The following is a 24,807-nucleotide window of genomic DNA, read 5'->3' as shown; positions in this document are numbered from 1 at the left end:
CCAGCCTCCTACACCCCCCAAAATGAAAGTTACAGATAAAAATCATTGACCTGTACATACACAGTTGTAGAAAAGAATCAACGTGATGTTCAAAGTATAAAAGACGAAAACATCCTTCAGTGTGTAAATGTCTGGGCACAAAGACACTACAGCACTGAATGGTGGAATCCGTTGTCCCATAAAGGAAAAATCTCTGAGCCCAGAAACCACCAGCACAGACTGAGGCCGTGCTGGGCTGGAGCCTTAGACCCCGCGAGCATTCCTGACATTGACGACGTGATTTTCCAAAATTAGGAATGACTCCTGATGAAATCGTGGGCGGAGCCCAAGTACAATCATCCCTCCATTTACATGATAGCTACCTCAGTAGAAAATTAAATATTTATTAAATACGTAATTTAAAAAAGTATAAGTACTTTGATTTCTAAAATAGAGTTCAGTTCTGGGCTCAGATTTGTTTGGCTTTGTTTTCCCCGTTTGCCTGAATGTTTAGCAAGACCTTTTAAATAGGACGTGTGCCAAATGTGGAGAACCCCTTCTGAGAGAAATAGCTCACAGGTTCTAGACTGGTCAGCACCCTGGGCTAAATGCCAGTAGCCTTTCATGGAGTTATAAAAAACTAAAAATATCCCCCACAAGTGTTCTCACGTTCTGGCGGGGGAGGGCACTGGGCACTCCTCTGTTGAGTGCCCTTGCCTCGGAGCCTTGGGTTTGGGGAGCCTCACAGCGATGCCTGGCCAGGAATGACTCTCTCAGAAGTGGCCCCTACAGCAGCTTCTGTGTGTGACGCCTGCTATGACAGCCAGAAGAGGGTCACAACGGGCCCAAGTCCAGACAGCAGCCCCCTGGCTTCTTCTGGCTTCTGGTGTGGGGACCCTATGTCTCCAAGATCAGTTGGTGGGCACAGCCCCTCCACCTGCCTGTCCACACTGGGCCTGGCCAAGGTGGTCACAGGGTCCCTCCCCTGGACCGCAGAGGTGTCATTCATCTGGGTCTGTGCCAGAGATGCTTGGTGGAGTTGTTGGGCAATGTCAGTGGCCTCTTCAGAAATCATCATGACCGCACCATCACCCCTGGCCTCCCTTCAAATAGCACAAGTGGGTCCTTTGCCCTCAGAATTTCCAAAGGGGTCACTTTTCTATTTTAAGAAAATGATATCCCTTCCCTCCCATACACACGAGTCCCCTGGATAGGTAGGTACATAGGTTTGTAGGTAGACAGGCAGGTGTCCTTTTAGTTTTTAAGAGTGTTGATTCCAGCAAGGCTGTGCCCTTAGTGATGGCAGGTTGGCCCCCACAGCTACTCGGACCGTCATGAAGCACAGGCCGTTTCCCTTGGGAGGCTGAGCTGAGCCGCATAGCCTGGCATCTTGTGGTCTAGGTTTCAACTAAGGTCTAAGGTCACCTCCTCCCGTTGAGAAACCCAGAAATGGAGAGAGGAGCCCAGCTTTGTGTAGAAATAACAAGGCAATGATATGTGAGCTCGGAGTGTGTAGGGACCTGTGTGTGTTCTTTTGGAATAAATAAGTCCCCCACCCTTTGTTTCTTTTGCCTTCCAGTTCATATATGATGAAGAAATCGTGTGGTAAGTTTGAAGTTTGTTTCTTGTTCCTTTTTTGGTAGTATTCTTCCTTATTGGGTTCATTGAATCTTTTTTGAAATTATTTTTACAAACATGAGCTTTTGAACTTGCAAAAAGGGCGTCGTTTGAAGCAATCACACCTTTATTCTTTCAAAGTGACAAAGAATCCCTCAGTGTTCCTGCACTGCCAAATAACAAAATATATTTAAAGCTAAAGTAACGAAAACAGTGTGGTGTTTTACACCGAGGTAAGCGTAGGCCAATATGGAATATGGAACCAAGAACCCAGTAATGGGCCCATTTCTTGGCTGGGGAAATATGACAGCTGTCACGACAGACAGTGAGTTAGGGAGAGGGTCTCAGATGCTGCTGGCAAAACTGGGAACCCTATACAGAACAGAATCACATCGGATCCCTCCCTCACACCTTATACAGGAATAGATTCCAGATGAATTAAGGATCTCACTGTAAAAAGGAAAATTAAACAAAATAGAATAAAATATAGGGACTCACCATTATGACCTTGAGATAGGAAATGACTCCTTAATTCAGATCCATAAAGCAGAAACTTTAAAGAAAAGATTGGTGTATTCGCCCTATAGGGCATGAGTGTATCATACGTTCATAAGCCATAGACATGATCTCTTTATGACAGTGATTCAGAGTCCACATCCTCTGTGTTTATTTGTGGGGCTGTACTCAGGAGGCCTGGTTGAGGACAGTCAGCTGGCTGACGTGAGCAGCCATGTGCTCTGGGCCCACAGAAGCCTGCTTTTGGCCCCCACCTAGCCCCTAACCCACTATGTGAGCCAGGAAGCCACGCCTCATCTGGGCTCTCCTTTTCCTCGATGGGGTCGAGGGTGGTGGCAGTGGGGTCATCTACAAATCTCTCTGTGGCTCTGCTGGTCTGTGGGCTCTGACAGTAGAGGAAGAGCTCCCAAACCAATCGTACCTTATACCTAGCACATAGTAGGTCTTCAGCATGCAGCTGTCGGATTACCAAACAGATTAAGGCGTGTGGCTCCTCAGAGGCTTGTGGTCTGAGCTACAGATCCCCGCCACGCATGGGGTTGAGCGCTGCATCAGCTAGACGGCAGTGGTGTATATACCCGACGACTCCTGCCCCGCCCCTGTGTTCAGCCCAGGAGGCTCCTGTACCGGCCCCTCTCTTCGGGCAGTTCTTAGGGCCCCTTCTGTACCGACAGCCTTTCTGGTCCCTGGTCAGAATCTCTGGTGAGCACAGGGTCTCTTAAGCATCAAGTCAGCATGACTATGGTCACTCTCCTCTGTGAGTCCTGCGATGTGGTGGCCCTGGTCCCTCCTTTTTCTCCATAGCTGATGGGACTCTGCCTGAGCCCTGCAGGCCCCCTGTAGTTGAGAAGAGCCCACCGTCAGCCTTCTGTGTCCCCAAGAGGGCTTCAGATTGTAGGACAGGCTGGGGAAGACTCCCCTGGATGCCGGAGTTCTGGGCCGGGCTCCGGGGCCAGGCAGGATCATAGGACTTCCGGCCCTGCCCCCTCCCCGCCCCCTCTGCCAGTCACCTCCAGGCCTCAGTGCTGCAGGCCTCCCCAGCCCTAACCAGTCTCCTTTCTCTCTTTGAGGTGGGAAGGCCTGGTGCTCATCATCTTGTACGTGTTTTACATTCTGATCATGAAGTAAGTACCTTCTGTCTCCTTCTCTGGGGCAGTCTGACGCCTTACTCCGTTTCCTGCTCTGGCCTTTCGTTAGACCCCGGACAAAACTAACTGATAGACCTCCCCGTGACTTCCAGCCGGCCCCGCTTCTCTGGAGGATGCCCCTCTGGGGTGAGGTGTTCAGATACTGTTTTGGGGTGCTGTGCAAACCCGGGCCACGGGAGTCGCGGCTGGTGGGTTGCAGATGAGGCTGCTCGCAAACAGGTAGCAAGCAAGGCCTCTTCCTGCTCCGTGCTGATTTCTCCGTGCCCGAGTGGCCGCTCTTTTCCGCTGTCACTGTAAATCTCCTGATAGTTTCACACCGCTCTTTTTTTGAAGAGCCGGGCGGCCTCACTTCTGCTCCAGGCTTTCTCCAGTGCCATCTGTCACGGCCGCTGCCTTGCACAACTTCTGGGGACACCACTTACAGCAACGAAAATGCAGACACTGGGTCTCAGGTTGTGCGATGCTTTTGCAGCCCTTTGAAGCTGCCTGGGTCAGAGTGCTCTCAGAACTGCCCGTGAGGAATATTATTCAGCCATAAAAAAGGGAGGAAATGGTGTCACATGCGACAATGTGGATGAGCCTTAAAAACATGCTAAGTGAGAGGAGCCAGTCACAGGAGGACAAATACTGGATGATTCCACTTCTGCGAGATACCCTAGGAGAGTCCCAATTCAGAGAGAGAGTAAATTCGAGATTACCAGGGGTGTGGGGGAGGGAGTGATTACTAATTGATGAACGGGCACAGAATTGTTGGAGATGCTGAAACCATTTTGGGAAGTAAATAATGGTGATGTGATGGTTACCCAACATTGTGAGTGTAATGAATGGCAGTGAATTGTATGCTTAAAAATAGAAAAAGTTAAAGTAGCAAATTTGATGTTGCCTATGTTTTGCCACATTAAAAAAAAAAAAAAAAAAGAAAAACTACCCAGGAGCTGAATCATCATCTTCAGGTTTTACCTTCTTGTTCACACCTCCAGAAATAATTAAAAACAACACTGAGCTTTACGACATTATGAATCTCCACGTTTATATCAAACATTTATAATGTGTTGTGAAAACGGGTGATAAACTGTCAAGTGCAGGAGGCTTGTCCTCAGGTGAACTCCTCTCTGAGCGCCTTCCAGTGAGGCGGGGAAGCCTGGGGTCTGAGACAGAGACAGTGTCTTCTCTGGGCCTGGCTGTGAGTGATTCAGGGATGGCCCACCGGGCAGCCCATAGGAGTGGGACTCAAGGCTGTTGGGAGGACAGCCTGGTGACAGCTCCTTGGAGCCTGTCCTTCAGGCTGACCTGAACTTCTCTTATGAGGACAAGCTTTGGACGTGTCTAAGTAGGCGTCAGTCATGTTCTTGGAACTGAAGATTCCTTACGCCCCCAGGAGGCCACTGACAGCTCTGTGGAGCAAGCCCTCTGACCACGCGTTATTCTAGGGGTCCTGTCGGGACTGTCAGCTCAGATGAAAGCCTTCGGCTCCCCCTTGCCCCTGGGACACTCCCGGGGCCGGGTGTGACTGTGTGTGCACAGGGGCGGTGGGAGGCGGGCCCCCCCCCCCACTCCTGCCAGGTGTCTCCCGCGGCTCTGACCTCCTGCCTTCGCTTCCAGGTACAATGTGAAAATGCAGGCCTTTTTCACCATCAAACAAAAGACCATTGCAAATGGCAACACGGTCAGCAGTGAGCTGGAGGATGGTAATGATTACTGTGATACTAGCTCTGATGACCCCTCCCTGCCATTGCTGGGGCAAGGTAAGGCTGAGCAGACAGGAGTGGCCAAAAGTGTCACCAAAGCCTCTCTCCCATGCTCTTTCCTGCACACACACACACACACACACACACCTTCCCTCTAAATTGTCACTCTCTTGCTTTGGGTCCCAGGGCCCTCAATGAGGTGTGGCTCAGATTTACATTTGCACAGAAGGGAGAAGGACGGACAAAGTCAAACCCTCACACCCTGGGGACCTTCGGAGCCTGAAGGAGGCTCCAGGCCTACTGGGCTTTTTTGAAATGCGGTGAATTACCTCCCCGATCCCTGGGAAAGGTGGTGGCAGGAGGCTGATGACTTGGGGTGACAGAGCAGACTCAGGCCTCCCTGTGATTTCCCACACGCCAGGCCCAGTTCAGGGGGAGGACTCTGCTCTGGAGGGACCTCTGGCTCGTCGCCCAGAGCAACAGCGAGGCTACGGAGGGCAGCCTCGGAGCAGAGCGGGAATGCCCAGAGCGGGCCCCACGGAGCCCTGCCCCGGGGCGCGGCAGCTTTGCCTCCTCAGCTGCTCTTTGGCCCCGCTGTCTGGGGTTCTGGGCCTCGGGAGCCAGCCCCTGTGGTCCCTGCCGAGCTCCCCTGGTCCTCTAGGCCCACCTGGCTCCCACTTTGGAAGCCACATCTTCATCCACCGGTTACTAAGGGATCCGTCTGTGGGGCCAGCTGCCAGCAAGACCGGAGCATCTCCATTCTGCGAGCCCAGTGAGCGTTGGGGCCTGAAAGGGCTCTGATAATGAGGACGTGGGAAAACAGATTGGGCTGGCATCTCCAGTCCTTCTTAACCAGCATGCCAGGTGGACTGGCCACCTGAGGGTCTCTCTCCCGTGCCCCTGGGCAAGTCACGTCCTCTTTCAGGCCACTTTAACTCCTGCGTGGTGTCTGTGACGGGCCAGGTGGTCCCGGGGACCTGTTTGCTCGTGTCTGGGACGTGTGGGGGCTGAAGTCCGTATTCGTTGGCCCCCTTGCTAGTCCTTACTCCCGGGTGGATCCGGCTAGTGCCCCTTCCCCTGGACTTCAGGCAAGTTTGTTCTGTCCCGTCTCAGGGGACCCCCTGGGGAAGACACCTGTTGCAGGTGCTTGAGGCAGGAATGAATCTCTCCATACGGGAGAAGGCTTTCTAAAGAAAGCCCCTGGGGAGAAGGTACCAGTGTCCAGCCTGGAGCCCGGGGCTGTGTCTGTGTTTCCTGTTGCATAAATGGTGGAGCAGCCTACCGGAGGGGGGATCCCGTTTCCAGGACAACCTTCTCAGAGGGGAGGGACGGATGTGGCTGCTGGTTTGCATTTTAGCTCTGCAGATACAGTGGCTCTGAGGTCCCTGTTACAGATCCCCCCCCCCCCGCCACACACACACACACACACACACACACACACACAGCGTCTCAGGACAGAGGCTGATTTCTGCCAGGTCCTGCACACAGAGATGTAGTGCTCCCCGGCCCTCTGCACCTTCATGGCAAAGAAGAGAGATTCCAGGTGGTGGGTCATTCAGGTCCGCGGAAGAAGCCCAGTTCTTCAGGTGCCAGTCCCCAGAGCTACCTTCCACCTGTGTGGGGGAGGGAGGACACCTCTCCCCAGTGTCCTATGGGAAACATATGTCACATGCAATATAGCGGGTGCCTCAGCCACTTCCCTGTTCAGGGCAGTGGGGATTGCTGTGAGGCCGCGGCCCTCCTGGGGCCTTTTCTGGACCTCTGTCATGGCTCTGTCGCCGTTCCTTTTGTACCCAGGGCAGTAGGACCTTCCCCACAAGTTTATTATTTCCTCCCAAATATATGAGTCCAAGATAATTTCTAGAAAATTGTAAGATTAGGCACAGGACTGCTCCCCCACCCCACCCCCAAAACACAGGGCAAGGAAGAAGATAGGCCTCCTTCCAACTTTGAACCGGGGGGTGGGGGTGGGGGGGTGGGGAAGGTGTTTAGATAAAGACCGAGGAGGAAAAGGTGCAGGTCTGGAATTGGAGAGAAGGGATCCCAGAGATGCAGCCTTAGGGATTTCGTAGCCCGGCTGGCGGAGGACTCTGTATGTGAGTCACTGCACGGCAATGCCCCCTCAAATAGACTGAGGCAGGAGCAAGAAGACCCCAGGAACCCTGCAGGGGCTGAGAAAGGGGCTTCAGGAGTTGGCCTTTTCAGCCAGTGTTGCTGGGAATCTTCCCAATGCGGAGAGCACTCGCCTCCCTGGTCCTCGGCCTGCAGGCAGGTCCCCCTCTACCCACCCTCCCAAAGAAGTCCGAGATTGCTGGCTGGTAGAGTTTGTCTAGAGCCCACGCATGCGCACACGGCTCTGGCTGTCCTGTTACCGGTTTCGGCACTTCCTGTATCAAATCAACATTTTTAACCCAACCTCTTGACAGGTTTTTGGCCTTGTTACTACCACTCTTGCAAAATGCCTTTATATACTTAGATGTTCTTAAAGGTCATATGGTTCAGTTCACCAGATCATCTCGGGCCAGCTTTCTCTTTTTTGCAGGGGGGGGGGGGAGGGGCGGTGGGCAGGGCGGGGGGCGGTGGGGAGCGGGGGGAGGGGGATAACATTCTCCAGCTTCGTTTTTTGTTCGGATGTTTGGGTTTTTCTAAAACTCCACAGGCTCCCTCCTTCTGAGCCCAGTGCCCCCTGCCCCTGCCCGGGGATGCCTGTGTCAGGGCTCGTTCTAGAATGGACCTGGACGGAGCCTGGAGCCTGCAGTCTCCCAAGGAGGGAGGGATTCAGGCTTTCCTACAGCTGCGAGGGGTGGTGGGCCCAGAGGCTCCTGCTCCTCAGAGTGGGACAGAGCCAGGGAAATCGGCTGGGAGAGGGGCCATCCCCAAAGCCGGGGACCCTGAGCATTGAAGCCCCCTGTAGCAGGAACCCTTCTACTAACTCCTTCAAATAACCCCCTGGCCACCATCAAGAATGCTGCCCCCCGGCTCTTGGCATCCACCGCAAGCTAATCACCTCTGGCAATCTCTCTTGGCCTTTGTCTCCTTAACTCTCTTCTTCTAAATTGTAAGTAATCTGCTTTCATCCAAGCGATAACACGTGCATTACAAAAACCAACCAACCAACCGTGACCTCGGCGCAAGCCTCACTGGAGGTTAGTGTCTGTCTCCGACAAATGCATGGTCCTCCCTGGCTTTGTTTCTAACCCACACGCCTCCTGTCTGCTGAGCCTTGCTGCCTGTCTGGGGAGAGTGTGCATGTCTGGTGTGCACTTGTTCGTGTCTGTGCCATTAACTCTGGCGAGGATTTGCTCTTGACGACTCCTGCCCAGAAGGGGACCCTCACCGGGAGCTGGTGACCGGTGCAGAGGGGAAAACTCCACCTGCTTCTGTGTGCTGTGTTCCAGAGTGGTCTCATGACTGGCACCTCCAAGGCTCAGGAGTTAGAGGTCCAATCCCTCAGGATTCCAGCCCTGAGCGTGTCTGTGAAGGTGACAAGGAAGAGGCCTGAGGCCTGGAGAGATTTATTCTTCAGCCTTATGAGGGGGGAGCAAAGGGTCAGAGAGAGCTGCCTCCCTGCCGGAGGCTGTCCGTTTTACTGGAGACCCTGGATTTGGCTAACAGTTCACTGTGAGCCTTCAGCAAGTCGGCTGTCCTCTTGGGTCTCCCTTGCCTCGTTCAGGGCCTGTGAGCCATATCTTTGCCCTCATTGCCGGCCTCGGGGAGAGCAAAGTTAGATGTATCCTTCTCTACCAGGTGGGGATGGTTGTTGGAACAGCAGGTGGCCTTGTGGGAAGTTTAGAGCCAGTGCCGTGTGATGCTTTCTAGCATTTTCCATCCTAGAGGGCCCTTGTCAGTCTCTAAAGTTTCCTCTGAGCCTCTGTCAACAGAGGGTAAGAAAGGTCCCCTCAGAGTCACAGGGTGGGAGGGACCCTGTCTGAATTATAGATGGGCTTCCCAGGGAGGCTTAGATGAGGAGCCAGAAGACCCCGCACTTGGCCAAGAGGGGCCCCAGAGAGGGGGGGCATCATCTGGCATTGGGGCTGGATGTGGAGTGTCTGCTCATAAGGAGTCCTGTAGCAAGGGACCACGGGGCCCGGCGAATAGCCCACGTCGGCAGGTGGTCCACTAGGACTAAGTCAGCCTCCCCAGCGGGTGCGGGGCTCAGAGCCCAAGGAGGTCTGTAGCGTGAGGGCAAGTCATGAGCTCAGTGCTGGGGTGTTGTCCTTAGGGAGATGTCAGCGCTAATTGTAGCATTGTGCTCCATATAGTGAAGGAGGAGCCACAGTACAGCAAAAACGCAGTGGTGATGGTGGATGAGGTCATGAGTTCCAGCCCTCCCAAGTTCAGCTTCCCGGAGGCGGGCTTACGCATCATGATCACCAATAAGTTTGGGCCCAGAACGCGACTACGGATGGCCAGTAGGATCATAATTAATGAGGTACGTTTGCGCAAAGGGCGTTGAGAGTGAGTAGCCTGGGGTGATGCGTTGCGCTTTGAGGAGGCCCTGGCTTATCAGGGCGCTTCCTGCTGTTAGGGCCACCAGGATGTCCTTTATTGCTGCACCTGTTGAAGGAAGGAGGCGCAAACATTCCCTACGGGCAGCAAACGATCGGATCCAGAGGTGTGTTAAGGCAGGCCGCGATCGAGTACCATTTCCACAATGTCCGCGGAGTATTTTGTTGACGCGCTCCAGTAAAGCTAATTGGAGAAAGGCCAGTCAGAAGTACGGATTGTGTCTTTAAAGTGTCACTTAGAACAAAAAAAAAAAAGGTGAACACATACCTGTTCTCTACAGATGCTACAACTCTAGAAGAAAACCAAGAACAGAGGTGGATGGCAGTTACCTCTGGAAACTGCCTTTTTCACTCTACACCCTGATGTGCCGCTTGAAATTTGTGCCCTCTTTTTCATTTGGAAAAACAAAAAAAGTTTTAATGCCTTATAATATACACACAGTGTAGCAAAGATGCGGGGTTCTTTTTTTTTTTTTTTTTTTTTTCGGGGTTCTAATTGCTCACCAGCTTGGTCAGTCTTTGCCACATACGTGCGTGTGCATATTGGAGTTGTGAGTCCTTAACCCTCAGACCCAGGTAGTTATCAGAGAGCTTGAAACTTTGATAGCTAATAATCGGTAGTTAGCACCTCAGGTGTATGCAGGAATGATATCACACAGGACTTAAAGGATGTGTACTTTGAACACGTCTGGATTCGTATGTCCCCCGTGTGGAAGGTGTATTAAGAAAGAGAGTGCGGGGGCGCCAGGCGGCTCAGGCAGTTAAGCACTTGACTCTTTAGCTCAGGTCATGATCTCTGAGTTTGTGGGTTCGAGCCCCATGTCGGGCTCTGTGCTGACAGTGTGGAGCCTGTGTGGGATTCTCTCTCCCTCTTGCTATGCCCCTCCCTAGCTCCTGCTCTCTTTCTCAAACTAAATAAATAAGTAAACTTAAATAAAATAAAATAAAATAAAATAAAATAAAATAAAATAAAATAAAATAAAATAAAATAAAACAAAAAAGAAACATTGCAGATTTTGGATCATTCTGAATCATTTTTTTGATTCAAATCAGTAAAATATGAATCAATGAAATTTTACTGAATTCTGGCTATTTTTCATGAGCATGATAATTGTACCCATTGAGTGGGGATAGGGACCACTCTGAAGGATTTGGGTATATAGTATCTTTTTCATGGGATAAACACCAGGGAATTAATGGGGGTTTTGATGAGCTGGGAAAATACTGTCCTGCCCCCAGATGTTTCTTCAGGCTGCTGGGAAAGTCTTGCTCCCCCCCTCCCCCCCCGGGTTGGGATTGACTTCCTGGAAGGCAGCACTGGGAGCCAGAGAGGCCAGGCTAGTAGAGGAAATTGAGATAATTTTGTTTTATTTTTAATGTTTATTTTTGAGAGAGTGCAATTGGGGGAGGGGCGGTGGGGGGGGTGGGGGAAACAGGATCCGAAGCAGGCTCTGCGCTGACAGCAGCAGATGTGGGGCTTGAACTCATGAACTGTGAGATCGATCACGACCTGAGCCAAAGTCGGACACAGCCAACTGAGCCACCCAGGCGCCCCGGGAAATTGAGTTTTAATCTCACATTAGCCACTAACTGGCTTAATCTTCCTGGGCCTCGGTTTCTCTAACTGAGGATGTTTGGCAGGAGGCTTACAGCACTAAAAATTTCAGTGACACACAACTCTGCCTGGAGGCTAACCAGTATCTTGGGGTCAGTGCATCAAGCAATGGGAGTGGGAAACCCAAATGCCCAGATTCAAAGTTGTTTCTTAAGACCCTTGGTCTCATTCAAATGTTCAGTTATTTTAATTCCAAAGTGTTAGAGCTGTTTGTAAAGCTGCAGTTAATCCGTGGTAGATTCTAGTACTTGTGGGACAGATGCCCTCATTTGTTCATCAAGAGAGGGCAGAGCAGCTGAGAGGGTTCTTGCACGGGGTGGGTGGGGGGTGTTTGGGGGCAGCGGGGGGATGTTTGGGGGAACATGTGAGAGGTATGGCTTTCCTTTACTCCAAGGCTACACCTGACTGTCCTCCCCTGTAGCCACTGCAGTGAGTTGCCGAGGGGCACAGAATTTCACCCATCCTCAGTTTCCCCTGCCTCATGAATCCGTCTCCCACCTGGGTGCTGGTCTCTTTGAGCTGGTGCATCTAGCTGTCATTTCCTGAGCACCTGCTGAGTGCCAGGCAGGTGCAGGATGTTTTACCTGCGTTTCAGCATTAATCCTCTTACCATCCGAAGATGCTACTTGCAATTTATCAGAGAGGCAAATAATTTGCCGAAAGCCACACCACTAACATGAGGGTAGAACGGGAATTCCCACCCAAACCTGAGTCTAGACTATGTAAGTGGGACTGCATAGATCATTAGGGGCACCTCCTCTGCTCCTTCTTTCTATATCTTTATTCCCTCTATAATAGTGCCTGCTTGGGTTGCTTTTAATGGCCTCTTCCACGTGGCAGCCCCAGGAACATCAGGAAGTAGTTGCCACCCCCCCGATTTTCTCCTTGAATCTAAACATCCTTGGAACCTCACACCCTCCCTGATGTAACAGGGTTCCAGTCCTCACCATCTTCCAGTTTGTCTCTTGCAGCATGGGGATCCATCACCTCCTTTGTGTTACAATCTATGCCTCTTTTAATACAACCTTAGGTAGCTTTAGATCTCCAGGTACAATTCTCTGTTGGTTCCTATTAAGCTAGAATCGTGACCTCTTCACATTTCTGCCATTCATGTTGCCATTAAGTCGTGCCTCCCTCCCTCTTTACAATTCTGTCCTTACACAGGTAGGTTTTTGTTTTTAACTACAGGGATGACCGGTCTTCGGATGCTACTTGGGTTTGTTACACAGGTAGCAAAACACTGTGCCTGCATATGTGGGCTTAAGTCACAGGCATAGATCTCTTTGCTCTTTTCAGTATGTTAAGTGTTATGGATATACTTGTAAGAAAAGAATTTTAAAATCTTCACCCCACCCTAGACTTCATGATTTAGGAGTCCCTGCCTAAAACCAACATGAAGACAGATAAATGGTCAATTCCTTTTTTTTTTTTTTAAGAGAAATAACGTGTCTATTTTCATAATGATATCTTTACTTCCGGTAACCATGAGGATAGGCGTTGGACACACAGGAAGAGAATAGTGCCTTGGGGGACACATTCACTGACTCTTTGTTTCCTGGTGAAGAATTGGGAGAGGTATATATGTGTTCACTGTGTGACAGTCCTTACCCCCAAGGCCTCATTCAGACGGACCCACTGGTGTTTGTAATCAGAGCCAGACAAAGGGGAAGTGTGCACAGGAAGGCAGATTCCTTGGAAAGTGAAACCTATTGATGTCTTGAAATGTGGCTTCTGCCTTTCCCTGGCTTATAGAAGCCCATGGACTTGGTGAGGAAGCCAGGCTTCTGCTTGGGTGGAAAGGAGGCAGGCTTTGCCAGTCACTACGAGATGGGGCAGGGAAAGGGACAGGTGGGTGGGATTCTCTTTCTCTTCCTCTCTCTTCCCCTCCCCAACCTGCGCACACACACTTTCTCAAAATAATAAACTTAAAAAACTAAATAAGGGGGGTCTGGGTGGTTCAGTCGGTTGAGTGTCCGACTTCGGCTCAGGTCATGATCTCACAGTCCGTGAGTTCGAGCCCTGCGTTGGGCTCTGTGCTGACAGCTCAGAGCCTGGAGCCCGTTTCAGATTCTGTGTCTCCCCCTCTCTCTGACCCTCCCCTGTTCATGCTCTGTCTCTCTCTGTCTCAAAAATAATAAATAAACGTTAATAAAAAAAATTAAAAAAAAAAAACTAAATAAAAGGACTGCCAGTGTCAGGTGTTAACAAGGATAGGAAGCCATTGAAATTCCAATCCGTTGCTGATTCGAGTGCAAAATGGTTCACCACGCGCCTGCTACGTGGCCTCGAATTGCCACTCCTCAATACCTAAGGGAAATGAGTGCGTGTGTCCAGAAGTGCACAAATGTTCACGGTAACATTGTTCATAATAACCAAAGAAGGGAAACAGCCCAGTGCCCCCTTCAGTAGGCAAAGGATGCATTGCGGGTTATGCAATGTATTACTCTACAGCCGTGAAAAATAGTTAAGTTGCCGAGTCGTGCGACGCCGTGGATGGATTTCACAGATATTGAGTGAGAGAAGCCAGACACAGCATAATACATATTATTTGAATCCATTTATATGAAGTTCAGGAACATCTAACCGATATTTGTAAAAAGTCAGCAAAGTGGTTACATATAAAGGGGCATATGAACCAGGGAGGTGCCTGAGGGAGTCTTCTGAGGGGCTGGAAATGTTCTGCATCTTGATGTAGCACATCATCGAGCTCTACGCTTCATAGAAATGTACTTTTTGCACAATGTACATTTTAAAAATTAAAAACAACGATGCAGGCTTTCCTCGTGACCGTCTTCAGGCAGCTTGTAAATGCCCACCGGAGGAGCTGGAATGAGCACCGCAAATGGAAATGAGCAAACTTAGATGGATTCCAAGGTTCTTGGGCCAGTTCCCAGGCAAACTGGCCTCCAGGGGTGTGTTCCAGAAACCTGGAAGGGCTGTGTGCTTGTAAGGAGCAAAGCCACGGTGCGATACTCTGTAACATGTCTTGGTGTCTGACTTGCCTCCTGTCCACACAGCGGCAGAGACTGATCAACTCGGCAAACGGTGTGAGCAGCAAGCCGCTTCAGAACGGGAGACACGAAAATATCGAGAATGGGAATGTTCCCGTGGAAAACCCTGAGGACCCTCAGCGGCAACAGGAGCAGCAACCCCCACCCCCACCGCCACTCCCAGAGCCCGAGCCCGTTGAGGCTGCCTTCCTGTCCCCCTTCTCCGTGCCCGGTGAGTCCTGGGGTGCAGGGCCCTCGGGCTAAGCTGTGGTCTTCAGGAGGGAGGCCCGGACCCATGAGGAGCGGTGGGGGCGGGGCTGGTGTGAAGGGTCGACATCAGGTCACCGGGATTCTTTGGAGACACTTGATAAATATGTCCTAAGTATTGATGGATTAGCGCTGCAGTGAGACGCAGGCATGCCCGGTGTAGGGGAGCCTGTGTGCCACAGAGCACGTCGGCTGGAGACACGGAGTGGGGAGGGGTACCAGGAACCCCCAGTGACTGCACTTAAATGCCCAGGGCAACTGGTCTTTCCTTTGCAGTAAGAAAAAGCAGCCAGCACTGTTGTTTTTATGGACCTGCTCAGACTCTCCAACCCTACATTTGCTGGGACAGGACATTCTAAGGCCACAAATTACACCTTATACAGTTAAACCTTATACATCTGACGTCTCCTGCTCGTAAATAGGTCGGATCAGGCCACCGCTCTGCCCTAAGCCCTCAGCATTTTTCACCTCACTGAGGTGTGATCTCTGAAGTTAGTGTCCTCTGACTGTCAGCTCCTTGCTGACCTCACCTCCTGCTCTTCTTCGTGTGCCCTCTGCTCCAGCCACACCAGCCTCCTCACCATCCTTCTTAGAACATACCACATACGCCCTACCTCAGGACCTTTGCACTTGCCGTCGCCAGAATGCACTTTCCCTCGTGGTCCGTAGGGCTTGCTCCCTCACCTTCTTCGGGTCTCTGTTTAAATGTCCCCTCCACAAAGGCAGGGATCTTTGTCTGTTTTGCTCATGCCTGACACACGGTAGGTGATTAGCAGGTGTCTCTCCAGTGAGCTCACGTACAAGAGGAGCCCCAAACACGCCCAGGGTACCTTCATCTTTAACCAAGTTTCTTCAAGTCCTAAATAGGAGACAAAGCCCCCCCCCCCCCCACCTTGGAGTTTTTATCTTGGCATCTGGTCATTCTGAAAGGCAGAAGAATTCCTTTTTTTTTTTTTTTGTCCAGAACTTGATGTTTTTCTGAAAAGAATTCTGTGTTTAACATCAGGCTCACAGAGCACCTAATTTGGGAGGTGGCTCTGTGGAGAGAGAGGCTGTCCAGTCCCTCATCCCCATTTTCTGGGATGACTCTTGCCCCCAGGTAGATGGCTTGGGCCTACCCAGCTGCAATACTCTGCCACTGTGGTTTATCTTTTCTCTTTTTTGAGAGAGAGAGAGAGAGAGAGAGAGACAGACAGACAGTGTGAGCAGGGAAAGGGCAGAGGGAGAGAGACACAGAATCCGAAGCAGGCTCTAGGCTGTGAGCTGTCAGCACAGAGCCCGACGTGGGGCTCCAGCTCACGAACCGTGAGATCATGACCTGGGCCAAAGTCAGATGCTTAACCAGCTGAGCCCCCCAGATGCCCCCTTGTTTATCTTGAAAATAGAGCCCTTTGGGATCACAGGGCTGCCTCGGAGTTACTCGATGAGTGTCTCCAGGGTATGCCGATCACAGCTTCCCAGGGTCTCTTCCCAAAATTCAGGGTCTGGTTCTAAAACACAGACATTTCAAAGCCTGGCACGGGACCTGGGAATCAGCATTTTCACGCCTTCTCTGGGGGATTCGTGGGACCTGGCCAGACTAGAAATTGATGCTCTTGGTCAGTACCTCCCAGCCTTCTTTCACATTAAGGGCAGACCGGGAAAGTGAAATGTTTTTCCATCACTGAGGTCGCAGAGGGGCCCATCCCTGGGGTTCAGGCCTCCCCAGGTGTTCCTCTGCCGACCAGAAGGCTGAGGGGAACCGGGTCTCACACGTCCCTGACACGTCCACCCACCTGCTGGAAGACTCTGGGGGAGCAAGGGCTGTACTCAAGCGGCTTGTCTTGTGGCCTGTGGGTCACGCTGTGCTTGGGCGGGAGCTTGGCCCCTGGGGCTGGGTGTGGGGGTGCTGAAAGAATACGTCGTCTTCTCCAGATCCTGGGAACCTGTATCCGATTACCTGTTCGGACACACTGCAGGAGAGAAGATCTCATGGGGCAGGATCCCGGGAGGGCAGTGTGTCCACCCGGAGCAGAATCTGCTCCAGGTCCAATGAAGCGGGACAGGGCCCTGCCCCACCTAGAATTTTTCACTTCTGTGTTCATAAGAGGTCCAGGCATAGGCCCGGAGTCTGGAACCCCAGCTACTCCCACACAGCCCTGCATCGTAACACTACCAGCCCATTTCCTCTCCCACATCCACACAGGGCAAGCACGGGGCCTCGGGGCTGCAGGCACCCCAGGGTTTCAGTTCTTCAGGGGCTGAGCACCAGATGCACTGGGGGCTGGGATGTGGTCACACGGAGGGAGAGGCAGCCGAGGTCCAGCCAGCCTTTCCGGGGAGGAGCTACCGTTCCATGAGTCGTCTTCTCCAGTCCCAGGAGGTGGGTGACAGAGTCCCCGTTTTGCAGATATGGGGCCTGATGGGCCACAGCCACCACCCTTCATGGGCCACTTAATGGGGATCCTCGTCTGGACGTTGCCCACCGTCCAGGACTCTGCAGGAAACCAAAGAAGGGATATGTCCTTCTTGACAGCTGCCGTTGAGGCAGCCATACCACTCACCTCTCCATTTCCTCAAAACCTTGAGTTTGGCAGGATTGGGTGGGGTGAACCCCAAGGCCTGCTGTCCCTTCCTTGTTTTTGTACTGGGACCTGGCGCTTCTCAGAGAAGTGACTGCGGGGAATGGGATCTAGCTCCCTGTGCAGGACTCTGGGCAGGTCACGTCCTGGGCGAGATGGGGAGGGGGCCTCTGATGCTGCTATCTTGCCAGGGCTGGGGACCAGGGAGCTCCCGGGCTCTGTGCCCCAGTGAGTCCTCCCGCAGGGACCTCTGCCCTTCCTGGTGGCCCAGGGCTTCCTGTTGCTCCACCTTCTTCCTCAAGCCAGAGGCTCCAGGACATTCCCCAGGGCCCAGCTCGGGACAGAGCCAAGTGCAGGGAGCTTCCTGCCAGGGCTTGCCTGTCCTAGCCCTCAGGAACAGGCCTGGCTTCCTGTGTCCCTGCAGAAAGCTCTCTCCCCCTTTGTTTCCTCAGGGATGGATGTGTTTCTGGGTGTTGCCTTGGAAACCACAAGGTACTTCCTGCTCCTCCTCTTGCCCTCACCTCTGCCTCCTCTGAGGAGTGGGGGGTGGAAAGGGAGCTGTGTGGCTTTTGCCCATCCAGGTGTGTACAGCGGGCAAGGAGAAACGAGGCTCGTGTGGGGCAGAGGTTTGTAGGAACTTGGTGGGGCCCAGAGCCTCTGGGAAAGCCCACGTCTGGCTCCAGGCCCTTTGGCCACCCACTCTCGCTCACCTTGTTTTCAGTTCATCTCTGGTGGTCGCTTCACAATGATCTGGGGCTGGGGGCCGGCCCCAAGGGCACTTTAGGGGCAGAGGGAGCTAGTGGGCTCCTAAGCTGGGCCCAGGAAGAGGTCATGGGCGAGCAGGGGTGTGGATGGGAGGAAGGGAGAAGCCATTCCTCTGGTCAGCTTGAAAGCAGCCTAGCTGCGGTGTCAGGAATAAATCGAGGCCCACTGGTTCTGTTCACAGCTCTTCTGTGTCGTCAGGGGCAGCCTGGGAGGCAGGCTCTGGAATCCAGATGTCCTGGGTTCAAGTTCTGGTTCTACCACTCACCAGCAGGTAGCCCTGGGGAAGCTGTTTCGCCTCCCTAAACCTCTGTCCCTCAGTTACATTAACTGAGTTATAACTGAGTTATATCCAGCTTTTCACATCTTTCCCTGTTTGGACTACAAGCCATGTTCTGGAAAGGTCACAGGTGCCAGGATCCCTGGAGGCCGGGAGCTGCGGTCGTCCTGAGCGTCAGGGGGCACCTGCTGTGTGCCAGGAACCCAGCTCTGGGCACTTTGCAGATAAGACAGTGTTTCTTTTCAGTAGATATTTGCGTACAAGATGCTTGTGGGCTTTGGGGATGCAGGTGGGAACAGGACAGCCACGGTCTCTGTTCTTTAGGAGCTTATAGCTGTGTGGGGTAAGTCCAAGCAATTAACTACGGGAAGCATTCCTTAACGCACCGCTGACAGGTGGAGGAGGGGCCCCAGCCTGTGGCCCCCAGCCTCTGCCGCCCCGCATGAGGGATCACTGGGCTTGTGGGTTGGAGCCGGAGACAGGCAGCAGCCGCCTGGCCCTGGTGCCCACCTGGCGGCCTTCATGCCCACCTGAGCTGCTGCTAGTATTATATTGACATCAAATGTAGCCTTGTTCTTCCTACTCCGGGCTGCGGAGGCTGGTTAACAAGCTTCCCAGGCCAGCTGTTGGCTGGGGGAAGAGGAAGGGGAGAGAAGCTTTTTCTCCCATGGAAACTGGCCTGCAGCCTGGGAACTGCTCTGAAATTGCCAGCTGGTGACCGTGAGTCCCAGTCTGGCTGGGGAAAGCCCATCGTGCAGGCCGTTTGTGGTTGACTTGTGGTCTGTGAGGCCCCCTCTCTGTGGACCAACGGGACGCCTTTCTTCTGCCCCCGAAAGGGGAAGGGAGTCCCATCGTGTATACCAGGACACTGGCCACTGTTCTCACAGTGCTGGGGACTTGCTGGATGTCAGGCATGGAGTAAAAAGTCAGGGAACCAGGCTCTTAAGGGGCTTCTGTGTCCCCTGCTCTGTTCTAAGAACTTTCTGTGTGTTTTCTTTGATTTAATCTTCACAACGCATGAGGTGGGGACAGTTCTCTCCATTTTGCAAAGCAACGAGAGGCACAGAGAAGTGAAGCGACTGGCCCCGAGAGGCTGTGCGACTTCCCAAGCCACACAGCCATTAAGTGGGGAGCCCTCTTCCAGCCTCTGCCTCCCGAGCTGTGGACGCCATCACAGGCTGGTCCCCTGGGCAGCAGAGTCCCAGACCATGAGCCCCAGAGCTGTCATAGAGCAAGTAAATGGCCTCGGGTGCATATGTATCCTGGACCTACAAGGCAGTTGAGCGCCTGTCAGTGGAGAGACTAGGACGCAGGTGTGCCTTTCTGAAGTCCAGGGCCTTGATTGGTGCTGGAACAGTAACAGGAGGTAAAACTCACCAAGCGCTACAGTGGGCCAGGCAGGGCACTTGATGTATTAGCCCATCGAGTCCACACGACAACCGGGAAGGTACGTGCTATCATCCCCATTTCCCATGTGAAGACACTGAGGCACAGAGAGGCTGTGTTGCTCAAGGTCTTCAGGAGGAGGGGGCAGAGCCAGGATTTGCACAGTGGCATTCGGACCCCAGATGCACTCGGGGGGGGGGGGGGGCGGCACGGTAACCCAACCAGCGAATTGCCAAATAATCTGTGGCAAGGAAACTGTTGAAACGAGCTGAATGACGGGCCTTTTGGGGACCTCACATGCTCTCATCAGGCCTTGGATGGCACGGCTGCACCTTCTCTTCCTTCAATATAGTAGAACTCAACACAGGCGACCTGGAGGTTTCGGGACGCTTTTAGGGCTTACTCTTCCCCAACCCACCCCATCTTTCTCACTTCTAGGTGGCACTTGAGCAAGCTGTCCCGGCTGGGAGGAGAGCAGTCTATTTAGTCTTTTAAAGCCCTCTGTGTGTGTTGGGGGGGGGGGGGCGTGCTGCAGAAATGGAGCTCTAGAAACCCATGGGCACGTTCTTGCTGCTGAGCTCCTTGGCGCATCCGTGAAAGCGGTAGAGAAACCCTGGTGCCGTGCGCTCATTTACATGTGAAATTCCGCGCACGGTTCCCGTCTGTTCCAGGCCCCCAGAGACACGGCTCTGTACGGTGGAAAGTCTCTTGTTCTTGCCTCTGTCTCAGGAGCCACCAGAGAAATGGTCTCGTAAGTCAGAGTCAGGATTTCAAAGGAGCGTCCGTGTCCTTCACCGCGAAGCCCTGAGGTGGTCTCCTCACAGCCCAATGAGAACAAACGCTGGCGGAGCATTTTTACTTTTTAGTGTAACAACTTTATCCTTTTTAAATCTTATCTCCGGTGTAATTAGCACAGTGTGATATTAGTTTCAGGTGTATAAGCTAGTGATTCAGCAGTTCTGTCCATTGCTCCGTGCTCCTCAAGATGAAGTGTGTCCTTCACCCCCTAGAACAGCCGTATGGATACAGCGGTCGCTTACCATAGGATTCACACCTTTAAAGTATACAGCTGAGCGTTTTTTAGTATATTCACAAAGTTGTGTAGCCATCACTGCAATCCGTTTCGGAATATCTGTACCACCTCCAAAAGAAGCCCCTTTCCCCGTTAGCAATCATGCCCCATCCCCCCATCTCCTGGCAACCACTCCTCTGTCCCTTTGGAATTTATTCTGGACCTTTCATATGAATGGAATCATGTAGCATGTGGCCTTTTGTGACCGGCTGCTTTTACTACTCGGTGTGGTTTCAAGGTTTATCCATGTTGCTGTGAGTGCTAGCACTTTGTTCTTTTGAGTGGCTAAACGATCCATTGTATGGATTTACCACATTTATCTGCCAGTTGCTAGTCATTTGGATGTTTTCAGTTTCTGGCTTGTGGGTGGTTTATAAAAACAGATAACAGAGCATACTGGAGAAAGAGTCTCAATGGTTTTTTTTTTTTTTTAATCTAATGAAAGTAATTTCCCTCCAGGTCTCTGTGATTAGTGACAGATGGTGTCTGAATACTGGGATTGAAAGGGATCTTAGGAGTTTAAGACCTATCTCCTCCTACAAAATGGGAAACTGAGTCCCAAAGAGGGGCAGGGGCTTCCCCAAGGGGCAGTCTTGAGCAGAAGGAACCAAACATCCAGGCACCTGCCCAGGAATCTGTTGTGAAGATTAAATCAAAGCTGCCTCCAGGCCAGGACAGAGCAAGGTGGGAGGTAGGAGGTGAAGGGGTCCAGGACCCATCAGCTGCTCGGGTCCCCAAGCCTCTGCAGATGCCAGCAACATGAAGCCCACCAGGCTCCCTTGTGCTAAAAAGGGAACCTTTTTTTTTTTTTTTTTTTTTAAGTAAGGACTTAGAGATATGTGGTGGATCCCAAGAGCACAGAAACCGTTGGAGACATGTCGGGTCTGGACTCGGGGCCTCAATGGATATCAGGATTCTTCCTGGCCCTTGTCTTCATTTCTTCACATGTGCCTCTCTTCTCCTTGCCTGCAGACTGGTCCTCTCAAATTCACTGCCCACGTGGCAGACTGTGGCCTCCCGTAGACCCCAGACCGACCCGTGACAGTTCCAGCCTCCCTAACTTAGCTCACTGGTGCTGTATCTGAATTCCACAGTCCTGAGAGAGAGAATTCCATTGGTCCAGAGGTCAGATGTCCACCCCTAGTCAGTCTACTGTGCTAGCCACCATGGCTTTGGTGGCCCCTAAGAAGGGTGGCCCTGAGCAGGAGGGTCTGGGCACATGCACGCCGGCATCCCTCGTTGGACCCATGACAGCTGCCTCTAGCGCTATCAGGAGATGGTGGCTGTAGCCCTTCTAGACGCAGGAAAACTAGAAGTTAACACAGAGGAGATGTAGGTGCCCTACGTGATCATGGGAAGGGCACTCTAGTCTGGACACCGGCCGTGACAATGGAGCCCACCCGCTGAGCCAGCTCCCACCGCCGCCACAGCAGAATCAGGGCGGTGGGGAGCCAGGGTGTGACAGAGCTGCTGAGTTCGAGATCTTCCCATCAGAGCTGGGATCCAGGGACCGGGAGGCCGCTGCCACAGCTGTGCCTCAGCTCCCACAGCAACACGAACTGGACACTGGGACGATGTCCACGCAGCTAGTGCCTGGGCACGGACGCCCTGTAGCAAATCCCAGTAATCCCCCGAGCCCTGCTTGACCAGAGTGCCTCTAAAGCAGTAGGAAGGCAGCCTGGCCCTGCCTCCACTCTTCTCACATGACGGACGCTCTTTTGAGTCCGGGACTGGAGCTGCAAGGGAGTCAGGGAGCTACCTCTGCGGACACTGGAGGGAGGTTAGAACGGGAGCGGAGGGCCGGCTCAGGACATCCACTTCCACGAGAGCCAAAGTGCAGCAGGGAGGAAAGCAGTAAACCCAGCGTTTACTGATGACTCAGACCGGACCTGCCAAGGAACGCGCATGGCTCTGTCTCTGGGAGACCGAGGGGGGGGCGGGGCCCCAGACTCTAGCTTCATCAGGCAGCTGCTCTGGCCCCAGCACTGGGCTCAGCACCTTATGTTAAGTACTTAGGGTACTGCCCAGCAGCCCTGCTGGTGGTTGGTGTTCGTCCCTATTTACCGAATGAGCGGACTGGGGCTCAGGAAGCTGCACACGGAAGAGGGGGTGCCACAGGTGAGGCCGGCACCCAGGCCTGCCCGACTCCAAAGTGCCGTCCTTTGGTGCCACTGTTGACTTGGGCCAAGAGGGCCTTCTGCTAAGGTGGCATGTCGGCCCTGAGCTGTAAGGGGCAGCGGGAAGGAAGGGGAGGGAGGAGGCTGGCTGCTGGGTCTGTGTGGTTTTCAAACACTGGGAACCACCAGCCCTGCCCTGTCCTTGTAGAGTGTGCAGAACGCTCAAGGCCAGAGGGTGTGCTGGTGGGGGGTGGCAGGCCAGCGAGTGTTCTGGACTCTCTTGGTGTTTCTGGGATTAGCGCGTCCCCTGTTTCGTGCTCCTGGGGCCTCCAAGTTCAGACGAGGCCCTCAGAGACTGGGCAATGAGCTCCGTACGTTCTGCTTTTCTTTGGTCTCCCCACGCTTCCTTGAGGGGGGTGAGGCCGAGGACTTACCACCATCTCCCGGAGGGGGACGTGGAGGCTCGGGGAGGCTGGGGGTCCACCCACTGCCACGTAGCAGAGACTGGGAACAGAACCACCCTCTCTGCTGGAAGTCTTGAGATCCCTGAAGTGGGGTCCAGAGCTGGCCCTCACTTGGGGTCTTCAGAATGAGGACGTTGGCACACCAACCCCAGACCTTCCGGCTCTGGGACCCCTTTACGTCCAGTCGCAGAGCTGGATGTGGAGCCTCCACAGGGCCGGGGTGGGGGCCCGGGGGTCTGTCCCAGCCGAGGGAACTCAACCCCGCTTCTCCGTTACCACGTCTGTCCCCTGGCTGTGCCGGTGTTGGGGGATGGGGGAGACGGAGACCAGGCCAAGGTGGCTCCCTTGGGGAAGGACTCCACCCTAGGCTGCCAGGTACATCCTTCCTGGGCTTTGGGTCCCCGTGTGCCCAGCCTGCCTGCATCGTTGTGTCAGCCCTCAGCGGGACCTGCCTCTGACTTTGCTGAAGCCTGGTGTTTACTTCCTCATCCTCGCTTTCATTTTTCCCCTCCCTCCCAAGCCTCAGCGTGGCAGATCAGCTTGCTTGTGGTCCTGACCTCGTTTGCTTCCCATGCGGCCTCTCCTCGACCCTCTAGTGCCCTCAAGATCAAAACCCACCCTCCAGAAGTCAGGACGGGGTCATAAGAGGCTTCGGTGTCGGAATCCTGGGTCTGTCAGTTCTTAGCTGTGTGACCTCTGGCACGCTGCCGTAGCTCTCTGAGCCTGTTTTCTGTAAAAACACCCAGCCCGGTGCTTGGCAGCCGTACACAATTAAGTGGAAGTTAATACAATTGTTAACATCAACAATAGCTAGCTAAGTTTAGTGTTCACTTGGCAACGAGTGTTATTATTTTTGTATGTTTTTTTTTTTTTTGAGAGAGTGAGAACGTGAGTGGGGGAGGGGCAGAATCAGAACGAGGCTCCAGGCTCCAGCCTGTCTCGGGGCTCAAACTTGTGAATCGTGAGATCATGACCTGAGCGGAAGTCAGATGCTTAACTGACTGAGCCTCCCAGACGCCCCCCCAGCACCGGGTGTTATTCTAAATACCTCACTTATGTTGGCTCATTTTTAGTTTTCCATAGTGCTGTGAGGTAGGAACCATGGTTCTCCCCATTTTACAGATGAGGAAACTGAAGACGCAGAGAGGCTTAATACTTTCCAAGTTCGCACAGCATATACCATAGCTGGGATTTGAACCTGGCAGTCTAGCCTCAGTTAATTATGGAGCTTCTATGCCCCTCAGAAAGCAAGCAATTCATTTATTTCTAACGTTTGTTTATTTTGAAAGGTGGGGTGGGGGGAGAATCCTAAGCAGGCTCTACACTGTCAGCACAGAGCCCTGTGCGAGGCTCGATTTCAGGAACCGTGAGATCATGACCTGAGCCAAAATCAAGAGTCAGATATTCAACTGACTGAGCCACCCAGGTGCCCCAGAAAGCAGTTAATTTAATGCTAAGTCTAAATATGGACGATATCTAAGTCTAAGGATAAAAATGTTTTGAAAGCTAAAAATTGATTCTAAAGTTCATTTGCCCCAAGGAATAAGAAAACTTTAATGGTTTCCTCTCCAGAGGACTTTTCTGTTTAGATCACAGCCATGAGCTAAGAGTTGAAGGCTCTAGATGGACAGCTGGTGGGTAGCAAAAGGATGTCCCCAGGCCTTGAAAGCAGGGAACTCAGGGCAGGCGAGCAATATAGTAGAAAGGACTGAGGATCTAAACTTTGAAGATCTGCTTTCAAGTCCTGGCACTACCTCTCGCTTTCTGAGATGTTTATGTCACTGAATTTCACCAAACCTCAATGTACTTAACCTGTGAAGTAGGGAGAATGTCCCCC

General features: G+C 52.7%; 1 protein-coding gene across 1 annotated transcript in view; it reads left to right on the top strand.

Moving 5' to 3' along the window:
• SLC24A4 (solute carrier family 24 member 4) overlaps positions 1 to 24,807 on the top strand; it is a 64,145-nt gene that overhangs the window by 12,601 nt on the left and 26,737 nt on the right. Inside the window, exons 7-11 of the mRNA XM_047079735.1 lie at positions 1,559 to 1,584; positions 3,183 to 3,236; positions 4,863 to 5,005; positions 9,211 to 9,380; positions 14,089 to 14,293. Coding sequence (XP_046935691.1) covers positions 1,559 to 1,584; positions 3,183 to 3,236; positions 4,863 to 5,005; positions 9,211 to 9,380; positions 14,089 to 14,293 — 598 coding nt within the window. The remainder of the gene's footprint in view (positions 1 to 1,558; positions 1,585 to 3,182; positions 3,237 to 4,862; positions 5,006 to 9,210; positions 9,381 to 14,088; positions 14,294 to 24,807) is intronic.

The sequence above is a fragment of the Lynx rufus genome, unplaced genomic scaffold (genome assembly GCF_022079265.1).
Source record: "Lynx rufus isolate CCGP_SWC_20201006 ecotype Redwood Valley unplaced genomic scaffold, mLynRuf1.p SCAF_17, whole genome shotgun sequence".
NCBI lineage: Eukaryota > Metazoa > Chordata > Mammalia > Carnivora > Felidae > Lynx > Lynx rufus.
This window is presented reverse-complemented; position numbering and strand designations above follow the sequence as displayed.